Source organism: Vanacampus margaritifer, chromosome 14 (genome assembly GCF_051991255.1).
Source record: "Vanacampus margaritifer isolate UIUO_Vmar chromosome 14, RoL_Vmar_1.0, whole genome shotgun sequence".
In the NCBI taxonomy this organism is placed as follows: Eukaryota; Metazoa; Chordata; class Actinopteri; order Syngnathiformes; family Syngnathidae; genus Vanacampus; species Vanacampus margaritifer.
The window spans coordinates 14,592,663-14,610,362 of NC_135445.1; the positions used below are offsets into that span (position 1 = coordinate 14,592,663).

At 42.6% G+C, this 17,700-nt stretch overlaps 1 protein-coding gene across 1 annotated transcript; it reads right to left on the bottom strand.

The window, feature by feature from the left end:
* Positions 1-35: 35 nt before the first annotated feature.
* LOC144034204 (uncharacterized) lies at positions 36-16,810 on the bottom strand. Its single transcript, XM_077542787.1, has 50 exons — positions 16,747-16,810; positions 15,577-15,722; positions 15,243-15,355; positions 14,410-14,549; positions 12,998-13,221; positions 12,817-12,923; positions 12,232-12,350; positions 12,030-12,165; positions 11,763-11,845; positions 11,425-11,544; positions 11,248-11,349; positions 11,027-11,185; positions 10,808-10,890; positions 10,348-10,492; positions 10,227-10,271; positions 9,980-10,147; positions 9,717-9,836; positions 9,521-9,631; positions 9,419-9,451; positions 9,218-9,352; positions 8,963-9,109; positions 8,409-8,543; positions 8,165-8,322; positions 7,939-8,083; positions 7,818-7,866; positions 7,680-7,746; positions 7,478-7,611; positions 6,925-6,968; positions 6,672-6,845; positions 6,412-6,566; positions 6,209-6,322; positions 6,009-6,124; positions 5,648-5,802; positions 5,365-5,570; positions 5,065-5,242; positions 4,773-4,997; positions 4,526-4,695; positions 4,358-4,428; positions 4,170-4,270; positions 3,974-4,093; positions 3,754-3,891; positions 3,524-3,678; positions 3,353-3,452; positions 3,004-3,239; positions 2,706-2,889; positions 2,378-2,626; positions 1,849-2,031; positions 1,699-1,758; positions 383-534; positions 36-304 (listed from the first exon to the last, which is right to left on the bottom strand). The coding sequence occupies exons 1-50, from the start codon at positions 16,808-16,810 to the stop codon at positions 269-271; spliced, it is 6,510 nt and encodes a 2,169-aa protein (XP_077398913.1). The 3' UTR covers positions 36-268.
* Between the last annotated feature and the right edge of the window lie 890 nt (positions 16,811-17,700).

The window sequence follows — 17,700 nt, forward strand, 5'->3', positions numbered from 1 at the left end:
TACTTTTATTTTTATTTTTTCCCCCCCAAAACAAATTAATACAGTTCGTTTAGGTTTTATGTACAGTCAATTAGCAACAATAGGATCATGGGTTACAAGTCCAATTGTACAGTGACAGCTGCGGTTGTTGCTTATTCTTTGCCATCATCTTGTATTCTATTTTAGCTCTTCGACACAACATGGAAAACTAAGGTGATGCAAGTCAAGGTCCTGCTTTTTTCTCGATTACAAAAAAAGTGTGAGATGGATATTTGTCACACTTTCAAAGTTACGTGTCCATAAAGTTGGGGTTGCTGAATGCAGGCTGCAACAGAAAAGGGAAATATTAGTGTTTCTTCATCTACCAAAAAAAAATGCAAGTTTTCGGGAATCGATAACTCACAATGTCGATGTTAGTGGTGGTCCGCGTTGGGAAGCTAAGCCTCAGGCTGTTCAACTTGTAGCCTCGCACGCTGAACACGTAGAAGAGCAGTCCGGCTATCAGGCTGACAAGAACTACGGTTGCAGCGACGACGCCTACTATCACGCCTCTATCTACAAGATAAGCGGCAAAAATCCATGAGAATTGAAATGGTAGACACAATTTTATCATATGGCTCTTTTTTTTTGGGGTCAGTTGAGATTGATGAGACCTTGACTTTTACAAGCTTAATTTGTTCCGTGACCAAGCTCGTATAACTCAATTTACTCCAGCTATCAAATACATTTTCTTCATTGAAACAAATTTAAATGTCATGAATCTGTTTTCTTGTATATTAAAGAAAGAAAAACAGCACTGTATTGCATAAAACATAAAAGAATGTAAAAAAATAAATTAAAAAAAGGTGGTTTTATAAAGTGTCAAAATTTGTGAGGCATTCGGATATAAAAATACAAACCCAAAATAGAATAGTACAGTACTTAAATTTTGACATTAACAGAAACATTTGTGTACCAAGCTTTCAATTATGCTTTCATCAATTCCACACTGTTCAACAACATGATCCCCGGGGGGGAACAATATTTAATAAAAGGTCGAATTCATTGTTGCTGGTTAATTTTTTTATCTGTTTTTTTTTATTAAAGCATTTGGTCTTAACGTTATATTTAATGCTATGAAAGCCACAATTGTAAAATCACCCACGTCTGATGTTATAACTGCATGTCTGATGTTTCCAACAATCCAATCCATGTCAGTAAAGAATTTGACGAGTTATGATTAATTGTTTGGAGCCAAACAACAGTTGCCTCAATATATGTGATTGGAAGAGATCACAGGGGACTCTCAGTTCAAGATGGCGGCTAGGTCTGCACATCCTCAACCAGCCCAGTCTTAAATCTAGTGGTTATGTATTACCTGTGGCCTTATTCTACGCATTGCACCATTGGAGTGCAGCACTGCCACAGACAGGAAGTGTGGCAAGGTACCATCTGCATATTAACCGACCAGCATTCTCTTTGGCTGCAATGCAACGTGGGATTCCAGTTAAGGTAAGCCACTTTAAACCAAAAAGAGAAACCTTGCCGTTGTTAGAAATGGAAGTTTTGAATCCAACTGCAACTCGTTTGCTGCTGTTAACACGAGCGTGCACTGCTTCATTTTATTTAATTTTTTTGGGAATCCCCATTATTTGTGCCAGTGCGCTTTCTAAAATACACCCACAGGAAATTATATTGTGACGAACAAATTCTACTCTGGTAAGCCAGTGTCACACTCACTGTCAACATTTGGACCGTCTGTGGGGAAAATGGGGTTTCCACCATCATCGGTTGTGTAGTCTGATGGCAAAAAGACAACAAAGACCAGTTTGAGTGTTTGTCAGGAAGAACTTACTGGTAATTATACTTTTGACCTGTCGGAATGCTTACATTGTCTGTGCCGGCACACGAAGCCTCTTTTCTGCAGGCAGTTGTTGTCATTCCAATGTCCATCGGGGTACATCTCCACGCAGTTCTCCTCGGCCATTTGGCCTGGGTGAAAAGCTTCATTGGGCTCACCGGGAGCCCAGTTGAGGAAGCCCAGAGGCGTCTTGTCCGTCCAGCCCCAGCCGACTGGAAACGTACAAGAAAAAAATATTTTTAACTTTTTACGTGTTTATGCCAGCATGTTTTGACTGCATAAAATGTGGGAACACATTTTGTTGGCAGAAAAGTATTTTTTCATTGTGCCAAGTTATCAGGGTTGTATAAGGTGACAGTAAGAAAACTAACAAAAAATTTGCATTTCAGAGACAAATTTTACTTGAATCGGTCCTTTCACTTTTACAGGAACCTTTTTTTTTTTTAAAGCAACTATCTGTACTTCTACTTAAGTACAGAATGTAAACGCTTTGCCACCTTTGAAAATAAGCATGCATTCGAGCTACTCAAGACACAAATGGCAACTCGGTTGGCTCACAGTTGCGGTCCCTGGTGAGGCCGATCCAGAGGTTGTGATATTTGGTGTGGTTGAGATTCTTGATAAACTCCAACTCCGCCCGGCTGTGGAAGGACGCAAGCTCGGCCCTAGCTTCTTGGCAGTAATGTCTCGAGTCGGGCCAGGTGAATCCTTTCTTCTCGTTGTAAACCCAGTAACAGTAGCGACCGTATGGAATCCAGAATGGGAAGCACTTCCCGTCACCGGGGGCGGGAGTCACAGGTGGTTTTTCTGCGGAATATTGAGATGATTTGGTGAAACTTGATGGCTCTATGCAAAGATTCCTGATTAGAGGCAAAACGGTCGATACCAGAGGAGATCTTGCAGATGTAGGGTTTGGCTTGGTCGCACTTGGTGTCATTCCAGGTGCCGTGAAACAATGGCGAGCCGCGCATGCTGACACAACCCTCGTCCTTCAGGTTGTCGGGTTCTCCAGGACCCCACTGAGTGAAGAATACTGGCCAGCCATCAGTCCAGGCGAAGGAGCCATCGTCCTGCAGGATAAGATCACATGAGGCTGGAGTTTTATGGGAAAACAGTTATTGTGATCAAAGAACTCTTATGTGCTACTTTTGACTGCCTATTTGTGGTTCCGAGTGAAGCATCACCTTGAGCTTCAGTCCGATCCAGGCATCAGCTATTCCCTGCAAGATCACCCCGGCGACAAAGGCCTGGTCGTAGCTCGTGTCGATGCTAACCAAGTTGGCACCCTGCTGCTCACAAACATTCTGAGCTGAAGCCCAGGTCGCTGGCTCCTCCACTAGCTTGTAGCAGTTCAGGTACCAGGATATGTAGCCGGCGGGACAGGGGCTGCTTGTCGGTGGGGGTGGCGCAATATTGATTGCTGAGGTAGAAGCCGAAGAACAGAGAGTAAGTTTGATGTCTCCTACCGGTCAGCAGTATGTTGAAGCTGTCCAAATACACTTAAGTGACCCTGTGTTTGGGACTACTACTTACATTTTTTCCTGAAGCAGACAAAACTCTGCTCTTTATGACAAGCATCGTCGTTCCACTTGCCGCTCTCGAGTACGCTGTGAGTCACGGCCACGCAGTGTTCCTGGTGACAAAAGTAGAATTTTGTGAGTCCAAAGTGTCGCTGTGATGACGGTCGGAGTGGTGCATTCTTACCGCCCCCCCTGCGTTGTTGGGCTCTTTGCCGTTCCAGTTGGTGTAGAGGACTGGGCTCACACCGTCACTCCAGGCATACTGATTCTCCACTAGGATGTCAGACAAGCCAATCCACGTCGGAAGCTCCATGTCTTTCAGGTAACTGGACACAAAGTCTAAGAAGAGATGGGGATTTTTTTTTTTTAGCATGGAGCCACCATCGTAAAATTCTCAGTCATTCCCCTGCTGACCATTTTCATACTGGTTGTCGATAACGGCCAGCTCTCCTCCTTGGTCTTTGCACCAACTCCGTGCGTACGTCCAGTTGGCTTTAATTTCAGTTTTCTTTCCCTTGAATAGGAAACACTTATCTTTGAAACGCAGCCATCCTAAATAGAGGGAAGATAAGAGACTATTAATGCATTCACTTCTTTAAAACAGCCCATCCAGAACAAAGCTACAAAACATTACCGGCAGGGCAGTATCCCTCCCAGGGTTGAGTTGGGGGAGGAGGAGTGTGGTCAGTTCCGGGAAACTTCTTGCAGACGTAACCAGCTACGGCTCGACCGCAATTTACGTCGTTCCAACCACCTTGAGCATGCCAGGGTTTAGAAACATCAGCTGTAGGATACGTCTGCCAACATTCCGACAAGAGGAACTCCAGTACCTTGATGTCTGTTCATCTGAACACATTGTTCCTCCCCGTTGGCATTGTTGGGCTCGCCCGGACTCCAGTGAGTGTACGAGACAGGGGAATTGTCTTGCCACCTGCATGAATTAACAATAAAGAACTTGGAATTCTTGAATCCATCAAGTGACACATTTTATGTCGACACTAAAAGATGACACACATACGTATATTGTCCACCAGTGATCCCCAACATCCTCAGCCCAATCCAAGCAGCAGAAACCAGACCCGTTCCCACCTGGAGGAGGGTCGAAACAAATCACAGAGGATCAGCCATTTCACCTTGGAGATAAAAATGTACATTGTCCTTTAAAGAGCTGAGGAGAAAGTCCTACCATGCTGTTGACATACGCCTGTTCCTCCTGATTGAGGATGGAGACGAGCCTGGCTTTCTCAACCCAACAGCGGTGGTTAGCCGTGTGGGCGTCCACGATATCCGTGTCATTGTAGTAGTAGCAGATATTGTCGTTCTTCCTCCAGCCCGGGTTGCTGCCACAATCGGGAGCTGCACAAGGACACATGAGGAGACAGTAAAAAATTGTGTCCAAAAGCAAAGTTGAATAACCAGGGGGGTTTGTTTACCTGGTACTGGCGGTGGGGGCACCGGAGGCAGGATGGGGTTCTGTCCTTTGGCGATCATGCATATCCAGTCTTGGTGGGCATCGCAGTTGAGATCATTCCACCAGGAGTAGGTTCCGTTGGTGCTGCTAACCATCTCCACGCACTCCTCACGACTCTCGTGGTTGTTTGGCTCACCCGGACCCCAGTTGGTATGCGAGAGTGGTGAACCATCACTCCAGGAATAGCCTAAGATTAGTTACGTAGAAGTCTTTCTTTGGATCATGGTTTCCTGGGACCTCCACCTTGTACGCACCTCCTTCTGTGGGGTTGCTCCTGAGGCCAATCCACTTGCTGCTTCCTTTGCTGTAGAATGACAGGAACTCCTCCTCCTCCTGACTGTGGATACTGACCAGATTGGCACCTCTTGCCACACAGTCTTCATGTGCAGCTCCCCAGCTCTTCTTCAGGGACCAGTCCACATTGTGAAAGAACTGCAAGACATCAAAACCTTATCAAACAAATGCTCATGGGACATAACTTGTAACCAACTGATTAATCAACCAAAGTGCAAGGGGACTAATTTAAATGTTTGTGTAGGGTATGAAAACCATACCCTGTAACAATTCCTGAAATGAGGCGTAGAGGTCCAGCTCTTAACACAGTCCTGTGTAGGAGGAGAGGTTGGGGCTTGGGTGGGCGGGATGATGTCTGAACGGGGTTTCTCACAGATAAAGGCAAATTTCTCTGAGCACTGCTTGTCATCCCAGAAGCCGCCAACTTGACCGGTCGTCATGGCCACGCAAGTGCCATCCCCGTTATCTGATGACATTCGACCACGGATATCAACTGATGTCATGTTACTTTGTGTGTACTTCATTGGAGGATCAGTTCTGTACCTGGCTGGTTTCTGTCCCAGTGAGTGAAAGTGAGTGGATAGCCGTTGTCCCAGATATATTGCACCCCTCCGCCAGTACCCCCTTTAGCTCGCAGCCCAATCCACCACAAACCTCCTTTTCCTGACAGCACCACTGTAAAATGTGCTTGCTCGTATCTGCAATGAAACATTTTTTGAAGAAAGTCATTCTCTAAATTGGAGTTTCCAAAATAACTGATGCGTTACTTTTCCACACCCTTTCATGGTGTTGGCAAGACACATTGGAGTTTACTGATTGGTCGATGGAGAATTGACTTGAATAGAGACTTCTTCCAACGTAAATTGTGAGAATCTGATCTCTAACCATTTTTTGTTGCACTCACATATCTCCAATGTGCAGCAAAAATCCTTCCTGCTCTTTGCAGAAAGCCTTAGCGTCCAACCAGCTTCGGCCCATCTCCTCCATCCAGTAGCAACCGTACCCGTACGTCTCCCAGCCCTGACACATAACACCCAGGTGATGTACTACTTTGTTACAGTACAGTATTCGGTAAAAATAGTAGTGGATGTTTGCCTGTCCTACCTGCGGGCAGCCGGCCACAGTGGGTTTCACTGAGGGAAGCTGGTAATGCGCCTTTGGCATTTTACACATGAAGCTGTTGAGTTCCGTGCAGGACACATCCTTCCATCTGCCAGTCTGAAAGAAAAATTTAGTCGATTTCAATAGATTTGGCAGGTGGTGTTAATATAGTGGCGGTTGAGTGCATCATTGCTCTGTCATCACACCTGGTATGACATCTCCACACAATCCTCATTGAAACCGTCGTGGTTGCTGGGTTCTCCTGGAGCCCAATAGGTGAAGGTGACAATGTGGTGGTCTGACCATACAAACATGCCAGAAACTACTAGGTCGTTCAGTCCTGTCCACATGTCACTAGTGGCTGCAGAGGACCAACAGGAACAAATTTCTCATTTCACTTCTCAGATATTCCACTTTTTTTAAAATTCTGACTGGGACCATTAGGCGTTTAAATGGTGTTGCTCACCAAGGTACAGGTAACTTTCCAGCCAGCTCTGCTCCGTCATGGAGCGGATGGACACGAGTTCAGCACCGAGACTCCTACAGCTGTCTTGAGCATCGGCCCATGTCTTTTTGTCCTCGAACGGTTTGTAACAGAACTCTCCAAATTCGTACCAGTCGGGTCCTGAACATCTCAGTTCTGAAGGGCAGACTCTATGTGAGTGTAGCAGTCTTGAACAGTGATTTTTGCAACATAAAAAAAAATGGAGTACACTTACCTCCATCAGCAAAAGTATAAGACAAAGGATATTCGCCGTCAAATCTGCAGATATTAAAGCAATAATTAGATCAGTTTCTTACTTAAAATACATTTTCTGACTTTTGTGGCTATTCCAATGACATTTTTTCTCTTCTAAATTCTCTACCTTTCTTCTTTTTGTTTTGGGACATGTTATGGTTATTTTTCTGAACATTTTCTTTTTTGTCTTTTTTAAACAAAATTTTCTGACTTTTTTAGGGCAATTTTGTGTGCAATATATGGCAATTTTTCAGCTTTTTCTCTTCCTTTTTTATGGTCACTTTTTCATCTACCTTTTGTCTCTTTCTGGCAATTTACAAATTTGGATTATTTTTAATATTTAATTATTCTTTAAAAAAAATCTGAATCATTAATTTAAATATTTTTTTAATCTAAAAATTACAAATATGTTATATATATATACAGTATATATATACTTTTTTCTTTTTTTTTTGAGATCCACAGGAGTGGAACTAAAGATCCACAAATGACTCCAGAGCCCCAGGTTGCAGACCCCTGTCATAGCCACTCACTGTCTCGAGGTAATCCCATTCCTGGTGGAGCCAGCATAGAAGTTTTGTCCTGGAGCTTTTAGTAAAGTACAATCTCCTCCAACTTCATTCAGAATGACGCCAGTGTGGATAGCGGCTGCACAGATGTTTGAGTCCTGTCCCAAGCGCACCAGAAAGTCTTGGTCAAAGATAAACTTAACTGGCAATTATTACAGTCACAGACCGCTCGATAGACTGATGTTCCATAGACACTGTAGCTGGATTTGCCGCAACCTGCTGGACAGTGGACCCTGAACATGACATGGGTTGTGTCAGTGAAGGATGGGGGATATGACCACTGAAAACATCAAGTCTGACTCACGTCATTTTATCGTTGTTGAAGTTAGGCTTGCTGGCACAGGTGATTGCATCTATTGGATGCAAGATTTACACCAGTGCAGGTTTTTATTCTCACAGTACTGATAGAGGAGTGTCTTACTTACAGTTAGGCGTGCATCCTAAGACCTCAAAGCGAAGGCCGACTTGACCACTGTACTCCAGCGGCAGAATACGGATGTATTGAGCAGAAACAGGCGTGCCTAGCAGCTGAGTATCAGCAGTGTTTCTGTCTGTTGAGCCAGGCAAAAACTAGAAATGGAACAACTCAGTTTGCATTTCATGACTACTGGATGACAGGGTTGGAGTAAAAATAATTGCTCTTCCGCTCACCTGTCCATCAGCTGTGTAGTCAGTCCAGGACCTCCCGTCAATACTATGTTGCATCTTAAACTTGGTAACCCAGTGGTCACTGTTCGGACACCCCTGTAGCACGATCCCTGTCACCTTTCTTTTCTGGTCAAGGTTTACCTGGATCCAGCTGCCGGTAGCTGCATGAGAGTAACATCAGATTGTCCGTGACACCCAATTACCACTGTGTACGTAAAAGACCGATTATTGTACACTTTGTACATACGATTTCCTGACGGCTTCCAACAGGAGTTTCCATTCAGACGGGCTTTGTTGGGGGTAAAGCTGCTCATGGAGGAGGAGGCTGAAAGCTGGGAGTGTGTGATGTTCTTGTCCTCGATACCCACGCCGTGAAGACACACTGAGAACAGCCCATAATCATTGTTGTCAGGCTACTCCTATTATTTCAAACGCATATTCAGCTTTCTGAATAAATATATATCAAACGAGGAAGGATAGTCAAAGCACTTAATGAATGTTTGACCTTCAGCCCCTAGCTACTTACTTTCATAGTTTCTGGGGATTAAGTAGTGATGGACAAATGAAACTTCATGAAGCACTTGTGATATTTTTTTGACTCCTCTAGATGGCACTCAATTTCATCAATTTCCATCCTTTATCTTTAAACCAAGAGCACTCTGTAGAGAAGTAAAAATATATTGCAAGTGCTTCATGAAGCATCATGAAGCTTCATTTTCCCATCACTAGGATTAAGTTGTCTTTTCCATTTTCTTTGGTGTTTCAAATGGACCACGTATTTATTTAAAATGTGAAGCCCACCTTTCTGTTCACAGCTGTAGACTATCTCAAGGTATTTGGAGACAGCAGGGCAGGGGTCTGTCTCAGCGTGGGCGTAGGCAAAGCAGAAGGGACGGTTGTCGCACGCTTTTCTGTAGTAAGGAAGGATACCGTCCACTGTGCAGTTCCCTGCAAGTGATACCGGTTACCAAGATTTCCATGAGCACACTGAACACATGTGGATTAACATAAAATGTCTACGGATCAAAGGCAACAATTGTGGATTTTGGGGTTTACCGTTTGACCCTCCTAGATGTGGACAGACGTCACCATTCTTTCGTCCGTAGAAAGCCGACTGGATGTTAATGACGCTTTCTTGCGGACAGTGAAGCACAGCGGATGATTCCTGGCAAACGATTGCCGTCATGAAGCCTGCGAGAGCATGACTGCATTATTTTGTCGCACATCTTCTTAAGGCATAACTTAAAGGCGACATACCGTCGTGAGGGGGTGGCGGTTCCGGTGTCTTTCCTGCGAAAGGAAACCCAAAGATTCAGATTGATGTCAACACTACAGTAACAATTGGATCATCACTCTTACCTCTTCGCTTGCAGATGTACCCTCTCTTGTGCTCACAGTTATCGTCATTCCAGTAGCCGTTGTTAATGATTATGGAAAGACAATCTTCACCAAAGTAGTCATCGGGATTACCTGTAAGGAGACGGTAACCTCCAGAGGTCAGCACTGTAATTCCCATCCTTGTCATTTATAAGCATCACCAAGGTTTTAGATGCACCTGCACTCCAGCGTATGTATCTGAACGGCGACCCGTCACTCCACTGCCAGCCGCCTTCAGTGATGGAGTCATGGCCACCCATCCACATGGAGATCCCGGTCGGGCTCACCTGGATCACACCTACATAGGATTAGAATGTGGGGAGGTTCCCGAAGTACCCGGAGAAAACCCACGTTAAGTTAAGAGGAGAACATGCAAATTTGACACTAGAAGGTCAGAGATGAAATGAACGATACAGGAACAAAAAAGTATGCTTGTTGTACCTTGTATGAAGGCCTGTTCAAAGGGGTCCGTGATGCTGACTAAGTCTCCTCCCTGGTTGACGCAGTCTGCTCGTGCCTCAGCCCAGGTCCTTGTGGACAGCTCGTTGAACAGGTAGCAAAAGTCATTAAAGGGGTCCGCCATCCACGAGCCACATTTTTCATTCCAGCCTGCGAACGAATCCGGCTCTTTACAAACATCTTGTACAAATGTGTGAGAGGAATGTACACTGTGGTGCGTGTCATCCACCTGGTCCGGATGTTGGCGGCTGGGGAGGAGGCCCTTGACCTTTGGCTGCAGGGGTGCGATGGGTATAACATTTGAGTCCACATTAGAAGACATGCAAAGTTAGAGTTGATGAGTTTTGTACCTTTTTTGCAGATGAATTCGTTGGTGGCTGTACATAAGTCGTCATTGAGTTTTCCTGCTTCTGAGTGGTTTGGCCCTCGTAGGTGAACGCAGTCCTCGTTGTCCTGCCAGTTGTCCGGCTGGTTTGGTCCCCACGGGAGGAGGTCCTGTGCATAATTTTTGCTTAAAATGCCGGGTTTTTTTTTTTCCTGGTATGACTTATTTTTTTGTAACAATTCAACTATTTTCTCAACACAATATTTGTAGTATTACAACATTTTTATGGTAAATTTGATATTGCGTATTTTTTGTAATAAAATTGTTTTAGTATTATAATTTAATTCTCTTAAAACTACAGCTTTATTCTTGTATTTCAAACCACCCCCCCCCCCCGTCTTTTATTTCCTGTCAAAAATTTTTTTTTAAAAATGCTATTTTATTTTTTTACATCTTTTTTTGAGACTACCATAAATAGCACTTACTGGAGCTGTTCCATCAGTATACACAAACTGATTTTCAATCTTGATGTCATTGAGTCCCACCCACGCTTGTCCTGGCATGTGCGCTTCAGAAAAGATGATAACATCAGATTTTGCAGAACAGAAGCTAAAACTTCAATATTTTTTTTAATATAAACATATTGTCGGATAATTCCTGACGCTGCCATTAATCCCCAAGTGGCAGTTAATGGAAGAGCTCACCAATCAAGAAGCTGAGCTCTTCCTGTGAGTGGAAGCTGACCAGGTGACCTTGTTGCATGACGCAGTAAGTCTCTGCGTCCTGCCATGTTTTCACCAGCTCCCCCTCGAAATGGTAGCAGAAATCACCATACAGCAAATAGCCAGGGTCGCAGTGGGAAGCTAAAGAGAAAAAATCATTACAAACATTGAAGGTGGGAAAAAAACGCATCAGTGAGACTCACTTGGCGCTGGAGTTGGTTTGGGAGTTTGTCCTCCGGTCATCTCACAAATGTAACCATGCTTTTTGAAGCAGCTGCTTGTTTCCCATTTTCCTTCATAATTTCCTTTTTGGGGTCAACAAGCACCTGTTGGTGTGATAGGATAGCTTACGTGTGTCATTGTAAGGATAAAACGCATACCTGTGAAGATCTGTCCACAGTCCCAGATATTTGCAGTGTTTCTAGGCCAACCGGGTCCATAGTTTGTGTAGTTAACTTTTGTTTTGTCCACCCATTGGAATGTCCCATCCTGGTCCTTATCTGGGGCACCAATGATATCAATGAATTGTATATACTGTACATTTGTGCCCTCCGTAGTCGGTAAAGTGACCATTTGTCCCCAGGACTGAAACTAGCCAGACTTGCTCGACTTTGAAAATCACCCAAAACCTACAATATTTGGGGTCTTAAATTTGGAAGTGTTCACTATCCATCACCCAAAAAGTGGCTGGGTGGGGGAAAAAAAGCGAATAGCATACCCGATAAACCAATCCAGATGTCAGGAATATCCACTTGGTGAAAGTCGGGAAGTTTTCCATTGATGAAGAATTGTTCTTCTTTGCTGCAGTAAATGGAAGAAAAAAAATCAAAAGTTGTGCAGATCAAACAAAGACCCCAAAATAGTTTTGGTTAAAATATGGTAAAGTCAATAGGCCTGCCTAAGACTGTTGCAAGTCCTCCACAAATATTATTGCATTTGTTGCATACTAAAAACACAATAGTTCCATTCTGAATCTAGAACATACTTGTTTATGACGAGCAGGTGAGCTCCTTCATTGGCGCATGTGCTGAAGGCCTCGTACCAGGTGGTCAGCAGGTCGGAGTTGCTGACTAGCCAATAGCAGCTTCCGGAGAAACTTTGCCATCCGGCAGGGCAGATGGCTGCAGTACAATTCTATGATTGCGCTTTTCTTATTTTAAATGACAGATAACGATGACGTTGCTTACTGTTCACCGGCCGTTTGCACATGTACGGACGCTCGTATCGGCACAGGTGCGACTTCCACTTGCCAAACTCATCGGACACATCTTTGATGATCGCCGCACAGGAGCCCACTTCGCTGTTGCTGTCGGGAAAAATCGTGTAGACACATTCTAACAATCAGGCTGAATTTGAATATTTTCCCTCCTTTGGAGGAGCGGTGTGACTTAGTGGTCGTCTCACAACTCAGAGGTTGCGGGTTCGATCCTATGCCATTGTGACCACGTCGAAGTATCCTTGAGCAAGATACTGAACCCTTAATTGCTCCTGATGCTGTCATCATGAGGTGAATGAGTAGTTATGAAGGCATTGTAAGGTGGAAAAGCACTTTACAAATGAAGTACCGTTTGTCTCCTTTGGTCAATCAGCAAATGTCTGATTGGCAGATGTCTCTGGGTAAGACTGATTTTAGTTCACATAAATACATCCAATAATCGGGTTGAATCTGAGAATTTTTCTACGCTTTTGTTTAAAGTCAGCAAAAGGTTCCCACTTCCAATGGTGGTTACAGAAGATTGTAAACTGATGATGCAACAGGGTGACTTTCTTACATTGTGGGTTCATCCGTGGCCCAGTTGGTGTAGTTGACTGGCAGAGCGTCGGACCAGTTCATGTCTATGCTTCCCTCCTCAAGATGGCACGAGATCTTATTGCATTTCTGCGGAAACCAATCCTGGTTCTCAATCCAATACCTTTTACACTTGTCACAGTTACAAACGGTTTTGGCCTTACCAGATTGGAAAGTCCGATCCAGAGGTCAATCCGGTAAGGATCCAGCCTCCCGGTCACGTATATCTCCTCCCGTGCGGAGGTGATGGAGACGAGGTCTCCGCCCTCCAAGACACAGTCGTGACGAGCCGCCGACCAGCTCTTGGCGGTTCCCAACTTCATCTTGTAGCAGTTGGTGCTATACTGGTGCCACCCGTTGGTCAGATCACACTGTGGCACCGGATTGGCTTAGAACACATTTCGGGGCATTGTTGTGTTAGGTTGTATTTTTGTATAGGGTTAATTCCAATGTGAAAGTGGTGGTGGGTTAGTCCACAATGAAAGCCCAGCTACCAAATGCCTGGTCTGCCACTGCATTTTAGGGATTAGGATGACAATAGTCCTTTGCACACGAGTGGTATAATCCAAGGCATGATGCCAAAGTTTTTATTATTGCGCCTCAGAGGAGCATGGCAACAAGTTTGATCACTCGCCATGAAATTCTCATAACTAAGATATAGAAGATCTAGCTTGACTGAAGTCCTGGGTATCGATTCTAATTTCCTCAATCAATTTAATTTGGATTCACAACAGTTCAGTTCGATTTGATTTCTATTTTCCCCGCTTTGATTCATTTCAATCCGATATTGATTAGTTATGGAACATCAATTTGTTTTAAATATCGAGGACGTGATGAAAAAATTCCCAAAACATTAAATTACAAATTAAATTTTGCAAAGGCATTAATCGTTTCAATGACTTAGTTTATGAACTCATTCACTCCAAGCCATTTTCACTGAAGCAATCCCCTTCGCTCCCAGCTGTTTGACTGATTTTGCAAGGCCCACAAAATATTCTGTTCTGTTGCTATAATAACATGGAACCTACCAAAAGAAAGATTAGAGTCTTTTCTTTCATCAGAAAAAAAGTATATTTGTATCTGTTTCCGTTTTGCAGCCATTAGCATTAAAATATAGCTAAGTTTCATCATTATTCAGAATCCTGTTGAAAACACTGGCAAAAAGTGCTTGTTGTAACATGGCCCTGGCTGATCTCTTTTACTCTACTGCCACCTGCTGGTCGTTTTTTGTTGTTGTAATAACGACCATTGCTTTAAACCGCCTCTTCATGTCAGAAGCTGCATCAAAGCGTTCTGTTTTTTTTTTTTCTTGCATACATAAAAAAAACGTATTAATATGTTTTGGGGAGCGAAGGACAAAGTATTAAAAAACGTATTTACATGTTTTGCGGTTTGAATGAGTTAAAATAGCATTATTAGAACCTTTCCTTAAAGTATTTCTGGGTCATCTCACTTGGCTAGGAAAGGTTCTAAGAATAATTTTAGCGAATCGGAGAGCCTGTTCTCTTTCTAGCAATAGCTTAGCATGGCAGCTGTATCGTAACGGGACGCAGACAACAAGGGAGTGTGGCCTCACAGTTGGCGTGCTTGCAGATGAATTTCCTCTCGACCTCGCAGTTCTCATCATTCCAGCGACCCGAGCTGCCGCCCACCACTTGACCACAGTCTTCACCTGGCTCATCGCCCCAGTTGTCAGGCTGACCTGGCATCCAGTACCTGGGGAAAAAAACAACCAAATACTTATTTTTTTGTGCTGGGCATATACGTCCCGATTGGGATTATATGTCAAATCTGGATTTTTTTTCTCGTAATGTATTAAAGGATCTTTACACAATTTATCACTTTTTTTTCTTTTTTTTTTTTACATGTGACTGCCACCTCTGGTCCAAAGCGTAACTGCAACATCTGTGTCAGGCTCGTTCATGCTGCGCCTGTGAGAGTACGTGCACGAATTTAAAGCGACAGCCGCAACGAAGACATGACTTCAAATGGGGCAAGAAAAACTCCGCCCCTCCCTTCCCCAAAGAAACTGAGGAGTGTGAGGGTTCGCACATGAGGGTTCACACACTCTACCATAAAGGGAAGATAAAAGCTGATAGATGCAGTCAGAGTAAAACAGTCAGGACTCTTCGTACTCATCTGGGCACCGGTGGAACATGAATGATGTAGAAAAAGCTTTAATATTACATTTTTAAACACCTTTAAATATCTTTTAAATCAGAATTTTTACCCCCCAAAAAACTGGGCATGGCAAGCTTGCGACTATATTAGCGGCAGTAATTATTGAACCCAATAAAATCTACCTAGCAAAAAAAGGACCAGGAAGGAAAATCTGAGCAATTCTATTGGTCCTTTTTGCCGCACCTGTGAGTTGGCTAAAATTTTGAACTCTTCCTTATTAGTACATACGATATGTATTGTAAGAAAGGACTTCCATCTGTCCACTCCCACACTCCCTCGATGATTTTGTCAGTCAGGCCGATCCAGAAGATCTCCGTGCCGATTTGCGTTCTCACCCACAACTACAAAAAAAAAATCACGTGACAATTAGTGAAGAACAAATGACTTGGCACCAGAAGTGCTACTCACTCTCTGAACTTAAGTAAGACCTTTTTTTTTTTTTTACAGATAGGCCTATGCCAGATACATGCATCCAGATACCGTACAATTCTATAAGAACAGTAACAAAATATATTTTATACGTTTATTTCACACTGCTTAGCAATTGCTTGTAGCGCCTCACCCTCTCGTGAATGTCCTGAATACTCATCAGGTTGCTGTCGTGTGATAAACAGAAGGCGTTCGCATCCCACCACGTCTTTGTGTCACTGGAGAAGTAGTAACATTTGTGCTCGTTCTCCCGCCAGCCTGCCGGACACTCGCACTGCACTAGAAATACAACACAAACACGACCAACTGAACTTAGAACTTAGAAAAATAGGAAGATTATTTATTAAAAGTAATTTTATAACTTTTAACTTGATTTTGTGTGTGGGTGTGAAGGTTCTTGAGAACTAGAAGATCTTGGTTCACAAGAACCCTCACTTCCACTTCCAAATAGATAATCGAACTTGTTGAAAATCTCAAAGTTATTACAATCACTTGTTGAAATTGTTACTCGTGTACAGTACAAAGGGAGGTTTAATGATTTTTGTTGAATTGTATAAATTGTAAAAGTCTCATGACTCGAAAGCCTCACGTTAAAGGTTGGATAATGGTTAACATATTTTACACACTTGACTATTACATCACATGATGTTGATCATCATTCGCTAAAGACGTACCAACATTTTGTGAATCAAGAAAAATAAAAACTACAAATGGCATCTGCTTCTTTCAGAATGTTTTTCCCCCAAGAAAAAAATAACACAACCATCGAGAATAAAATGTGACTTTATTTTAGACAATCACGTCAGCTTTCTATCTAAAAAAATAAAATTACAAGAACATTTTTGACAAAAGGAAAAAAGTATTTGAGAATTTCCCTATGACGAGTAAAATGTGGGTGAGAAAGGAAACCTCCAAATCATAATGTACCATCAAAAAAAAGATGTATCTTTTTAACAAACAAACCAATTATACATTAAAAAATATACTGTATAATTTGACTTATTTTTGCAACAAGAAAAAAGGATGTCATTTAAGTTTTTTTTGTTGAAAGAACCTCAAAGTTATGTTTTGAATTTAAAATAGAGTGGGAAAAAAGGCAAACCATAAAATTATTATTATTTTTACTTCTGACCCCCCAAAATGTAATTAAAAAAGAATCTCGTTTTAGTATGCCACTATCATTTATCTTTCGTAAAAACAAAACAACACTTTCCGTTCAATATGAGGGAAAACATTGGCATCGGAGAGTGATGTATTTTTAATCGAAGACGATTAACACTAAACATCACAACAAAAAACTCACCACAAGTAAGAGTGGCAAAGCTGACCAGCAACAGCTCAAATGATCTTCTTGCTCTACTCTTCATCTTTTACTTGTTTTCGTTGCCGTCCTTTATGCTCACATTGGTCGCATACTGCAGCAGCTTCTTCTTCTGAACTTGATGTGCAATTTGTCTGAGTGCTATCAATCATCTCATCTTCTCACGCACAAGTGAGTCCACGAGTCCAAAGAGTGCGAAGCAGTAAAGCACGCGCCCGTACCAGCTTGTGATGAACTGCCAGAGTTTTTTTTTTTAAGTCTTAATTGTGTGGTCAACATACGACAATGGCTGATATTTTATTTGTTCCACTTCATAAAGTCTAGTGGAGGTTTTTATAACAAGCACATGTCTTTGTATCAATAAACGTGGTCACTTTGTAACTTTATTTCACCACATATACAACATAGTGAAAAAAAAGATAGATAATTTTTGTGCCACACTTTGGGCAAGGGGACTGGACTGGTCGCCAGACGGTCGCTGGACACACATAGACATCTATTAACAGATGAAGAATTGAAGATATTGCCTGTAGGGACGTCAAGCGAACGAACTACTAACCCATCAGTGACATCTTCAGTTCAATGTGATTATGTGAATGACAGGCTGGTTTTATGGGCGATGAAATGTCAATTTACATAAAAAAGGGGGTTCTACTTTAACTTAAAATAAATAAATAATACTACTCACCTCCACCCCCACAAAAACTTTTCCCAATTATTTCAGTATTGACTTTTTTCTAGGATATTTTTTCTTTTTTTTCCTTCCCATTTCTTTTGCTGAAACATAACAAAACTCACATATTTAAAACAAGCAATTTTCTCATAATTTCTTGGGGAAAAAAATCTCACAAAAAGCCTGAAAAAAAATATATTTGAGAAATACTTTCATAAAAATGAAAAAAATAATAATGCTATGTTATAACTTTTTAAAACTTA